Raw genomic sequence first — 12,656 nt, forward strand, 5'->3', positions numbered from 1 at the left:
TCCCTGGGAGAGAGTGCGTAGTCTGTTTGTGAGTGGGTTTATTTCAAAGATTTTTTTTTTTTTCTTAGAAATTGATTTTTTTTTCCTTGCTGTCTCCCCCTCTCTGTATGGACATTTCTCTGGATTTTACTTAATCTCAGTCTCACTGCTCTCCCCTTCCCTCCCAGCTCTCTCAGTATATTGTTTTGTTTGTCCTCTCAGCCACTGCATCAGTTCCTCTTAAACACTCGTCACCTCGAACAATAACAGGCTGCGAGGACCTCAGAAGCATAGAAATAAACATGCATACGATGCACTGTGCAGAGAGACACAAACAAGGCAACAGTAGCAGAGAAATAAAAAGAGGGAAAACATAAAGGGCGGAAAGATAACTCGGGGACAACCACCGTCTGTGGCGCTTTCTGCTGCAAAACAAAAAACAAAGAAGGTAGTAGGGAAACTCATCTCCAGTCTTTTGGTTGGTAATGTGGGAAATCTGGAGTGCAAAAGGCTCTCCACTGTATGTATATCTCTTGAAAAGGAGCATCTGTTGTGGGTTTGCTTGGGAAAGAAAGGGGGAGGCGCTTTTTAGTTCCTATGCCATTCTGCATGGGACCGTTGGGAGCATCACTACTGCTTTGTAGCTTAATGAGGAGGAGGGGGCCAGAGGGGAGCAAAAGAAGATGGACGGATGGAACGAGGGCACGAAAGGCTGTGAGGGGGTTTGTCCTGCTGATTGTAGCAGCTGAGGTGGCCAGTGTGTCTGGCTTCATTAGTGCTTAGTTACTTGGAAGTAAAGGAAGGGGAGAATACGAAGGGCGGGCCACTTCCAATAGCCGGGGCTGAATCTGCCTGCAGGAGCACTGGGTTAAAAACAAAATATAAAAAATGGGGGCCCACATTTCAAAACACAAGCGCCAAGTCAGAGGGCCACACAAAAGAGAGGGGAGGAGTGCTTGGGGGTCTTTGAAGTGAAGCTGAGGAGGGGTCAAGACTCTTTTTGCTCCTCTTTAGGCCATTGTGCAGACCACATGGGAAAGCAAGATGAGGCTGTCACTGGCACTTTGTGTGGGGTAGATTTGGATGCCTGGGTGTGGAGCGGGTCACCGGCGGGACGTATTTTAGCGTTTGTAAGGTTAGATCATGAGGAAAGTGGCGTTGTTCGCATGTTTTAAGTGCAGTGAGGCAGGAGGAAGGGAACATCTGTGACTGGGCGGGTCGGTGAAATTGGATTGCAGTGTATCTTTTTCTACTCGCTAAAAAGCGCATCCTGTTGGATCCCTAAAACATATCCTGTTGAGTGATTTGCTAATGAAAGTGTAGAGAACTGTCCAACTTCCAAGAGGCATGCAGACACACTATTTGCAGAGGCATATGCACGCACACACACACACACACAGCGCTGAATTTATCCCTTGCATACAAGTATAGAGTCAAAGTTATATGTATAACATAACATTTAAAGACTAAAGCCAACAGCAGTTACGCTTGGTACGCAATTATCTCTTCTCTTTCACCATCTGTGTCTCCATTAATAAATCAGTCTGCATAAACACACAAACACACACACACACCGCACAGTCAACTCACCCCGGTCTCAGGGTGTGCAGTCCAGGCTAATTCTGTCGTGGCCCACTTCGTGTCCATCAGCGTCTCTGTAAACGGAAGCAGAAAGAAAACAACCAGGTCAGACAAAGAGGAACAGAGTGACGGATGAGATCAATAGAAACTTTCAATAGTTTTGCAACAATGTCATAAATGTTCTGCGGAAGAGATAAGGCGCTTTGAGCAAAGTTGTTCTCAGATAACCGGGGGAACAAGTCAGTGAAAAGCGCGGGCTTACAGCGATATTACATTCAATTAGACAAAGAAGTACTGTGTGCCCGCGTGTGACAGGAAGACCAAGAAACGCCAAGCCGCGAAGTGAGACACAGATCTAGGTGGGTGATCTGCGAGGTATTGTGTGACATTTTATTGCGCCTCCTTGTCTGGCTAATTAGATTCAATTAGACGTTTGCTTTATGCAGGGGGAAAGGAAACAACGGCGAGTCTCACTGAGAAATGGTTCCGCTTCCCACAGGGCGCTGTGAGACACACACACACACTTGATAACACACACACACATGCAGTAAGTAACAGGTTGTAAAACTCCACAAGATATACAACCCAACAGAAGGCTTGAATGGAGAGGGGGGTTATAAAGTTGGGTGTCACAAAAGAGAAGCTCTTGAGCAGAACGGAGGTCAATACACTTCAGTTGGATTCACTTTCTGTCAATGCTTCCAAGTTTACCTCACTTTTTACCCCTGTCTCTCGTTGCACACATCATATCCACGAAACACACGAACGCAGAACGAGATTCGTGCAAGTCTCTTCTCTCCTCGCCACTTTCCACTCTCTGGTTTCTACTGGCAAAGACGCCGGCTTTGTAAGAGCATGGAAGGAAGACTATAAATGTCGATTCTTTTACTACCTGGCGCTCAAGGCGCAGTATGCAGCCACCGTTATTATCTCAACCGCTGTGCTGTTCTACAAGATAGTAAAAGATGATGAAACGACACTGCTAGAAAGTGAGCTCGCGCTGTCGCTGGTCACGGAAGGAAGTGCGAGACGCTCCATTTTTCCTGCCTCGGTTGCAGGGGACGAACCTCAAGATGTCTCTCGGCCCACTTTGCTACTCTGCCGCCAACTCTGAGGTTTTCTCTGCCTCTGTCTCTCCCTTTTATCTTTGGGGAAAAAAATCACCTGGTAAGCTGACAGGCAATGGGACTTGGGACCAAAATAAAAGAGAAAACTTGAGGATTTCAGCATCCCTTCTCCAAATACCTGCTGCCACCGCTGCTGCATTCAGGTGCACCGGCGGTGACAAACGCAAACACGCTCGAACTCAAAGACCCCTTGTGAATTATGTCTGGCTCTGTGGAGACGACATGCTCCTGCAGCTAGGAATTCCCATTGAATTCCACCCCACCACGCTTTGAGTGACAGTGCCTCTGACATGTGTATGCGCCTATTACACTGGTGAGAAAACATGACTGTCAAGAGGGTTCCTGCCAAAGGGAGATATCTTTCTGTGCAAAAAAAAAAAAAAAAAAGCTCGCAGCCTTTGTCACAAACACTCCTTTTTTTTCTTTCTCTCCTGTCAGCCTCCGACATTCTCTCCCTGCCGATAGTGGAAACGCTTTAAAACAAATCGTGAATGCAGTCTGCTTTAGACGAGAGCTCTTTTTGGAAGCAGATGCGATGAGCCACATTTGTCACTTGAGCAAATAAGGGCCTACTAGTGTTTTCATCTCAGAAACTGTGTCAGTGCATATTAGCTGCGGGACTTCCCCTGACTCATACCGTGTGATTTGGGACCTGTTACCTACAGCTACGCAGGTAGGTGAGCCGGTGTGGTGGAAATGATACACCTCCGCTGCCTGGTGTTTATTGTTATGACTGGGCCGTGTGTATGGTGCGTCGGCTTGTCATTAGAGCTGACCTTGCTGGAAATGACAACATGTTGAAACACAATGACAGGCCGGGAGAGTCAAAGAGGGGAGAGCGGGGGGAAACAGAGATGAGAGAGAGAGAACGAGAGCCGGAGAGCAGAAAGAGTGATATGCAAAACGCACACAGCTGTGCAGTCTGACTCAGTGGTTTAGACAGTGGATCATTCGGGAGTGCATGTGCAGCAGTAACCCTTCCCTTCTCGATGCATCTGCATTGTATAGCCTCTGTGCTTGAGTGTGTGTGTGCATATGAATGTGTTTATGCATGTGTGTGTGTGGGAAGGTAATTGTGTGCATGTGTGTATTCGGTGCAAAGCCCTGCATTGTGCCCAAAGTGGAGCACCAATCCTGAGTCAATGGGCCAGAGCAAAGGCACTGAATGACCCCGACCTAACCCAGCCGCTCCCTCTCTGTCAGTGTGTGTGTGTGTGTGTGTGCGTGCGTGCGTGCGTGCGTGCGTGCGTGCGTGCGTGCGTGCGTGCGTGTGTGTGTGTGTGTGTGTGCATGTGTGCATGCGCTTCGCCGTTAGGCTCATTTGTCTCTGCACACCGTGTCTGTGTGTGTGAATAACACACCAAGCAGCCGAGGCACACTGCAATATTCATGACCGTACAGCAAATTCAGACACCTGCACAGTCACAGAAAATAAACACATACACACAAAGGAAACAAAACAGGCCAGAATATAAAATGCTATATGCCCACGCACAAAGCAACCGGTTTTGTGCACCAAACCAACAAACTTGCGCTTTATGGGTGATAACGGGTGAGAGAGAGAGGCAGAGTGCGACAGATAAAAGAAAGAAAGGTATTTTTTAAAGCAACAGCCTCTGAAAGCTTCTAAGACCGAGCTGGCGGCCTGCCTAATGGGCCCGGTTTACAGAGAGAAAAAAGAAAAATAGGTGGAAAAGAAAACCAGAAGGACGAGTTGAAGGAAAAACAACCACCATGTGACTCTAAGACCCTCCCCTGTACACAGAAAGTGCTTTTGTTTGCCTTTCAGCTCCATACGGTCTCGCTTCACTCGAATCCCGCAACTGTAAAATGAGAGGAGGAAGGGTCGTAGGTTGGAGGGGGAAGAGAAAGAGCAAACAAGAGTAGATCAGGCAAATGAGCATGCAAATTTCACCGCCGTAAAACAGGCAGAGAGTGACAGTGGAGCTTGCGGATGTGGGAGGTAGCACAGATGCACAAGGCTGTTTAATCCATCTTCCTTGCGTGCACTTTTTTCCTCATTCATTTCCAATCTCTCTCCCATCATCCCTGTGAAATGATGGATCTAATTCCCCATTGTTTCCCCATCTCCATCTCTTTCTCTTCATCTCCCCCCTCTTTATCACGCACTTTCCTCAAACCGCTTTCTCTCTCTCTGTCTTCCCTCCGCTGGGAGGTGATAGGTCTGACCTCTTTTCACTTGTCGTTTTGCTCTTTCTCTTCCCTCCCGCTTTTCTTGCCAAACTCTATATCTGTACTTGTGTTTTCACGCTGCGCCGTGATGGATGTGACACGCCGTGTACGGGGGAATGTTTTTCAGCCTCCTACCGCTTACGCAGACTATTCAATTAGCGAGTCACTGTTTGAATAACTCGAGCATCGCTTTGGTAAAGTGTTATTTATGATAGAGGTCAAATGCACCTGGGATTAGCATAACAAACACGGGGAAGAAATGCCGGTGACATTTGTTTTCTCGGCGAACTCTGATTGTGTGAGAAAATTTGCCGAAGTACAAACAGGCTTGGGGAGATCACATTCAGGCGAATACGTGCGCGCACGCACATACATACGCACACGCACACACGCAAAGCCAACCCCTGCACTCTAATCCTGTAATGACAGGGCAGGCCTAATAACAGGGGAGGGCAACGAAGCATTCGTCCCTATGGCCGCATCCAACACACACTCACACGCACACAAGCAAACACACAAAGCACCCGGAGTTACAAGGCTCTTAAAATATGTCTTTGTTCAAACAAGCAGACTTCTTAAAAGAGAAGGACAGAAAGAGGAAAGGGGGAAGAAAGGCTATTATTGAGGGAGAGGAATGTGTCTCACAGGGCTGAGTCCCCGGGACGCGAGGAGCAGACAGGTGAGGGGTTTGGCTTGGATCTCGCCGCGTCTGCTTTGAGCTCTTTTAGCACGGCCCCGCCTTTGTTAGCGCGACCCCGTCGCCTGACAAGCGAAAGCTGACCGAACCGAACCCTCGGGGGCAGCTGAAAGACGTGTCTCGACGCCCACGGAGATGAGGGTGTTGCGGAAGGTGCTGCTTGACATGTTAGCCAGGAGCTTCCTGTTAGCTTGATTTCAAGATGGCTTCTCCTCGTGCTAGCATCAACTGCTGTATTATTGAAAGACGATGACAGCAGGATTTTGTTTTCAGCCAGAAAAAAGGAAAAGAAAAAAAAACTTCAAACCCCCTCTAATGACTCCTTCCCCTAAATCTTTCCCCTCAGGCTTCTCCACTAGTTAATTATCTTCTCCCCACCTCTCCTCCGAGTTGCTTTTGTTGTGTTCTTCTACAGTCAAACAAGCGAGCACATGGCAACCTGGCATGGGGTAGCCACTCCATTAAAACACTATGCCGCCCGGTTGCCAAACACTTGAGCCTCTGTTTAGCCACAGAAACGGTGAAATGTGTCAACACCGAGAGCGGGGGACCCCGCGCTCGACTTATTAGCGCTATTAGCCTGATTGCTTTGTGTGCCATCTTTGTTGGCTCGGCTTTTGTCGTCCGACGCGAAGCAGGGAAAGAGGAAGCGACGCGCGGAAAAAGGAGAGCAGGAGGAGAGGTGCCATTCAGATTCAAATGGTCCGAGCAGCCTTTTCGCCTTTGTGCGGGGCCAGAGTGCGATGATTAGGAGAAGTCCCCTCCATTTTATGGCGAGACCTCCCCTTCAGCACGCACACACACACAGACACACAGACACTCACACACAGACACTCACAGTCACGGTAATTGGTTGCTGCGACATGGACAGGCCAAGGAGGTGATTCCTCTGTGGAATTCCTGAGCGGACTCGCCTCCCACGACAAACCCTCCCTCCCCTCTGCTCCCCATCGACACACACACACACACACACACACACACACGCATACTTCACCCTGCTACCACTCACTGTCAGTCATCCCACAATGGCTGTCACACAAGACGTTTGTCCTGTGTGTGTGCTAATGGGGTTACGCCGTCGATGCCTCGGAAATAAGCTCTGTTTATACCTTTCTGCCTCTCCTTGTCTCCTAGTTTTTTCTTTTTTTCTTTCCCCCTCACTCAGTCTAACTTTTGGATCATCTCTCTTTTTTTTTTTGGGTCTGTCTGCCTGCTTGGCCCATCTTGTCTGCAGAGGCAATTTCTAACAAGCAGCTCTTACCCGATGACACTGGCGATAAATAAACAAAAACAAACACAGCCATGTTCTTTTCTGTCGCAGGCTTTGAGGGAACGGAGCGGAGCAGTTGAAGTGGAAAAAGAAAGAGCTTTGATCTCAGAAAGGAGGACATTGCGAGCTAGTGCAGCTGCTTTTTGAAATTACATATATGTGCATGTGTGTGTGTGTGTGTGTGGTGCAACCAGAGTGTCTTGCCTTTTTCAAGGGCTCATGAAGTCTGGTCTAGTTCCTGTACTGCCACTGGAATGGGCCTCTTTGTCTTTACCCCCCTCCCTTTTTTCTTTCTCTCTCTCTCCACCCCTCCCTATCCCCTTCTCTCACTAACTCTCCTAATTACAAAGCACAGAGGATCTGACGAACAGGTAGCCCTAAGGGCAGCTGTCTACAAAACCAGGTGTGCATTTATGTACGTACGTACGTGTATGTGTGTGTGTGTGTGTGTGTGTGAGAATACATGTGCATCAGCATGTGTGTGTCTGAACTGCATGCATGTGTGCATGCTCAGCCTTTTGAAGCCGGCGTCTCAGTATGATGAGTGCGAGCGATCGTACGTGCGCCTGCCTGAGTCACCGCTGTATGCTGCTGAGTGGTGGAAACTGGACCGTCCGCTCTGTTTACTGCTCCGTCACTGTGGCATTTACCCTTGTACCTCTCAGGATTAGTCGTTCTAATGCTGGCTACTAGGAAGCAAAGCTTATTTCATTGTTTCACTCAAAGTAAGTCACAACAGATGACCGTGTTTTCTAACTGGCTTCAACGGCAATGCTAAAAACTGAATGTTCACCTGTAGCACTTCCCCAAAAGTCCTTTTTTTTCTGCTGCAGTATGTGTGTGTGCATATGTGCGTGTGTGAATGTGCACATTCTCTCCCTTCTCTTCCCCAACTTCCCAGTTAACCACCCAGCCCCTCACCCTGCCCAGCATTCACAGCTGTCCGCATTGTCCCGTGGGTTCATTGAATGGCTCTGTGTTCGGTTGCTATTGAAAAAGTCACAGCCCCTCCATCAACGGCACGGACAACACAACGCGTACACGCACAAACACACACATTCTCTGCTGGGGGTGAGCCATTAGCGCTCGTTTTATTGGCTGCCTGCTCTCTGACACAAGCACTTTAGAATAGCTTCAAAATCCAATTCTGGAAAGGTTCATTGGGAATCCTTGATAGTGTGAGTGTCTGCATTTCGTCTGGAGGGGCCGTCTTCGCTCCTGTTAGCGTACCTCTATCTAATCAGCGTTTTCTTTTTGCCGTTGTTTCGCTTGCAAACGAAAATACCGACGCAATAACAGCGCAGCAGATTGCCCAAGACATGCAGTGTAACTTACAGCTGACTGACGTGTTTTCAGCTGAATACTTCAGCTATCTTTGAACCTGCAGCCTTTTAGTGGCCGCTTCATTTCCCACACTGTGAGAGCTGCACTTAACATTTTGCTCGCGAAGGGAATGTGAAAGCTTTTGTTCACCGTCCATAGCATTCCACATTTATCTTTATGTCCCTCCCTGCCCCTTCACGCAACGAGTACACATCTTCACGTGCGCGTGCAAAACTGCTGATGCCGACTATGGTGACTCAATAACAGAGTTCTGGGCGTTTGTCTGAGAAGCCCTAACCACCTTTGTTTTGTTTTTTTTAACAATCTTGCTTCCCTGCATGACGTGAAGTTTACAGGCTTTCATTCCCCACCGAAATATTCCTCTGAGGAAGTCATCCCGGGCCCTGCTGCTTTACGACACTGAGATGCTTGGCCTCGTCACGTGGGAGCTAATTAAAGCTGCCGGTGCTTTAACTCACCTCTGACTGGAAACCAAGCATGGGGCCGCATATCTGATCCTGACATCATCTGAAATGGAAATATAACTCCGGCATTTGCAGGAAATGAGAATATTGTCACTGCAAACTACTACTTCCCTTGTCGTGTTTTTCAGCAAGCTGGAAAAGGTTCTAAAGCAAGTCTGAGTATTAATCAGCCGAGTATTGTTTCATTATAGCAATGATTTAATGAGGTTTGAGCCATGTTTACCGCTTATATTTCATTTTGGAAAGGCACGTTCCTCATTTGCAAATGGTTATGTTAAGAGCATCAGGTCTGCTTGTGTTTAACCACCACCAGGAAATGGGCACAAAACCAGATTTCTGTCGGGACACACAATGTTTACATCACCTAACATGGAAACTATTGCCTCGACCTTTACTATAAATGAAGACATTTCTCTTGCAACCCTTCGTGGAAATTCTTCACCTCTCTCTCTTTCTTTTTCTCTCTGTTTCACTGGGTTTTTTTTTTGCCTCCAATGAAACTCAACGTCGAATGCTGACAGTAAACGCTGTTTAAGCACAACACTCTAGTCACGAATTAGATCGCTGAATCTGTGCGCCTCTGCGTGAGATGCCTAGATGCCATCATCCTGATTTCCTGGCAAAGGACTCAGCCAACCGCGTCTGAAAAATGCAAACAAGCGAGCAAGGAGCAGGTTTCGCGTTTGCCCCAAGGATCTGCGTATGGAAATACAAATCTCCTTGTTGCATTTTGTGGGTATTTGTGCACTTGTATGTTTGTATAAGTCAGAGTGAGAAAGGAAGCGAGACAGAGTAATTTGGGTGTCTATTTGTGTGTGTGGCAGAGTGTGTGTGTGTGTGACACTACAGCTGTTGATTTCATTCATTTCACCTCATGCTCCCTGAGGGGGTTGCAATACCTGGAGTATGATTCATATTTAAAACACAATATAGTGTAACTGCAGTGTCAGCAGTGTCTGATTGATTTACTAGTCTGCCGCACATATGAAAGGTGAGACGCCACACATGAACACACATAGGTGCACATTTAGCTTCAGTGTTCTCCCCCTTTTAATTGACACATACCAAAATAATAAGCAGGGAACACGCCTCCTGACATCAGCTCCACCTTTGCCTTGCTTTCGACCATGCACATGCAGTAAAAAAAAAGGCTTTTATTCAGGCAGTACCTTCCTTTGCATGTGAGGTTACAAAGCCATGCTCGAGGGCAATGCGGTAGAAGGAGGGGAGAGAACAGCACTGTCACTTTTTTTCGCAGAGAAGTTAATGTGGATAACAAAAAGGATATTATTTATCGAAAAATGATTTCATGTTTTTCATTCCAGCTAGAATGTTTCTTACTTTAATGCAACCCACGTTCAGCCAGAACTGAGCCAGCATGACAAAAAATAGTCTCTCACATCTTCCAAAACAGATACATGCCTCTTTATCCATCCATCTCATACTCCATGTACTTTGGCATGTAGGCTACTTAAAGCTTGTTACTGATGTTCAACAATTGCCTCATTATATGTTCATCTACAAAGAGAGAGGCATAAAAGGGGGGCGGCGGAGTAATTTTCTAAATGAGATAAAGCAGTGCCGATATGCTTTGATTTGCTGCTTTGTCAAACCTGCGGGCCGCTCTGATGACTCCTCGGTGGATACGGCTAATGAACAAACGGCGCACTGTAGCTCGCAACCCCGAAAAGGATCACGTGAGGGAACGCAGATGCTAATAAAAAATGGAGTGTCTCAAAGGTCAAACAAGAAGAGGGAAAGATACATTGTGATTTAATTAGTTTTGAAATAAGCTTCATTCTTACTCAACAGTCTCATTTAAATGTTGGGATTCTCAAAAAAAAATTCTAATTAGGCTGAATCAAAGGGAGGCAGACTTCCACAATTACACCCACAAAGCATGTATACACACAAAATCATCTATCTATCTATCTGTCTGTCTGTCTGTCTGTCTGTCTATCTATCTATCTATCTATCTATCTATCTATCTATCTATCTATCTATCTGTCTGTCTGTCTGTCTGTCTGTCTGTCTGTCTATAAGGAACACAGCATCCCAACAGTACGATCGTCTGTATGTGTGTGTCTGTCTGTGAGCAGAAATTCACCTGGCGCCTCTGCCTCTCTGAGGGATTTTGGGTATTAGAGGTGCAGGCTAACATTGTGACAGGTGAGTGTCAGGACTCGCTAACCCCCCTCACATTTAGCATATCAAGTCTGCCAGTGGGGTTTTGGCAGACAACAATCTGCCCTTACACTTTTTCTTCATCGACCCCACCCCCACCACCCCAGTCACATCTCTGCAGAGTCTGCGTGTCCCTTCACAGGAGCAAAGACTACTTGAGAGAGCGGCCTTGTGGTTCTTGAGACCACGCTGTAAAACGTTAGAGTATATCACCAAGGTCAGCGTGTGTCCATTAGTAGACTTTTAAAATGTCCTTGAGAGAGAAAATGAACCTCTATTTGCTCAATTATTGTAAGTCTCTCTGGATCAGAGCAAAACTGACTGCGGTATAATTAAAATGTTGGGACGTCCACGCCAGAGACAAAAAGCAATGAATGAGGACTGACCCATTTGAAAAACAATAATAGAATATGTGCCGACAGTCTCGTGCATTGTCAGTGCATTACTTCCCAGCCTGATACAGCCACAGCACAGAGGAAGTAACTATTGTAAATGGGTTTATTTGTCGAGATAAGCGAGAGGCGGGTGGAGAGAGAAGGAGTGAGGGAGAGATTCCCAGCTTTGGGTGTGGCTGCCTGTGATTTAAAAAAAAAAAAAAAAAAGTCATTCAGTGCATTTATATCAGCAATGTTTCTTAGTCTCTGTAGATTTCAGCGAAAGAAGAAATAGAGGAGAAGCAGGAGGAGGGAAGGGGGAGCAAGAGATGGGATTGCAAAAGAAAAGAAGGGATATTCAAAGGGAGCAAAGCAGAGAAAGAGATGGGAATGAAAGGCAAGGGGGGCCAGAAAGGTAACAAAGGGGGTAGAGAGGGAGGAGCAAACACAGAGGAGAGAAAAAGAGGGAGAGGAGAGGATGGAGAGCTGCTACACGCTCTCTTGTATTACCCACAGCCCCTACGCTTCTTTCATTGCCACTGTGTTTTTGGCATGCTGACATGCAGCGGCCTTCAGAGACCGTGTGTGTGAGTGAGTGTGTGTGTGTGTAGACGTCTGCGATGTCCTGCACATGTTTGTGTGTCTGCCTGGAGTGTCTGTGTTTAACATGCAGCCTGATGGGAACTGTTTTTGCTCATTGCCTTACTGCAGCTCGGGGAGCCATCGTCTACTTCACTGCTGTCCTTTTCTCCTCTCCTCTCCTCTCCTCTCCTCAGCCCCTGTGCCAACCAGGGCGTTCATTCACAACAGCTCGATGGATTTGGCAACAGGCTGCGTCGAAGATAGCAGCACAGATTCCCGGACCAAATACATGAAAATGTGCAACTCGTCCCTGGGGAGCTACGTGTGAATTTCAATGGAAACGTTTCCCTGGTGCTCAGGACGGCTTTGTGTGCACACGCACACGCTCACCTGTGTGAATGAATGAGTGCTTGCTTGTATGGGTGGAAGCCAGTGATTATCAGAGTGTCTCAGAGGCGCGAGAAGCATAAACATGCACAGTTACACACACACACACACACTTTTGTTCAATAGGAGGTGGGCTATTGTGCTGCCTGTGCAGTCGGATTGTGTGTGAGCAGTTACCTCACAGCTCTAATAGCAGGTTTCAGGCAATTTTGTGTGTCAGCAATGGCTGACTCAACAAACAGAGCTCAATCGCATGGGAACACAAACCCGTACTGTACACTTACATAATGCTAACGCACACACATTATGCATAATACATTATTTAAACAATAATAACACTAAAACACATACAAATAGAAAATGAGACATGTTATTAAGACTTGTACACACACACACACACACACGCACACACACATACACACACACACATGCGTGCACACAAATCCTGTTTGTTCACTGGGGGTGTAGCCTAGA

The 12,656-nt window shown here is 47.0% G+C and overlaps 1 protein-coding gene across 9 annotated transcripts in view; it reads right to left on the minus strand.

The window, feature by feature from the left end:
* LOC121605414 (ephrin type-B receptor 3-like) overlaps positions 1-12,656 on the minus strand; it is a 61,132-nt gene that overhangs the window by 28,949 nt on the left and 19,527 nt on the right. For all 9 annotated transcript variants that reach the window (XM_041935320.1, XM_041935315.1, XM_041935312.1 and 6 more), the window contains exon 2: positions 1,570-1,634. In XM_041935320.1, coding sequence (XP_041791254.1) covers positions 1,570-1,634 — 65 coding nt within the window. The remainder of the gene's footprint in view (positions 1-1,569; positions 1,635-12,656) is intronic.

The sequence above is a fragment of the Chelmon rostratus genome, chromosome 4, assembly GCF_017976325.1.
Source record: "Chelmon rostratus isolate fCheRos1 chromosome 4, fCheRos1.pri, whole genome shotgun sequence".
NCBI classification, from domain to species: domain Eukaryota; kingdom Metazoa; phylum Chordata; class Actinopteri; order Chaetodontiformes; family Chaetodontidae; genus Chelmon; species Chelmon rostratus.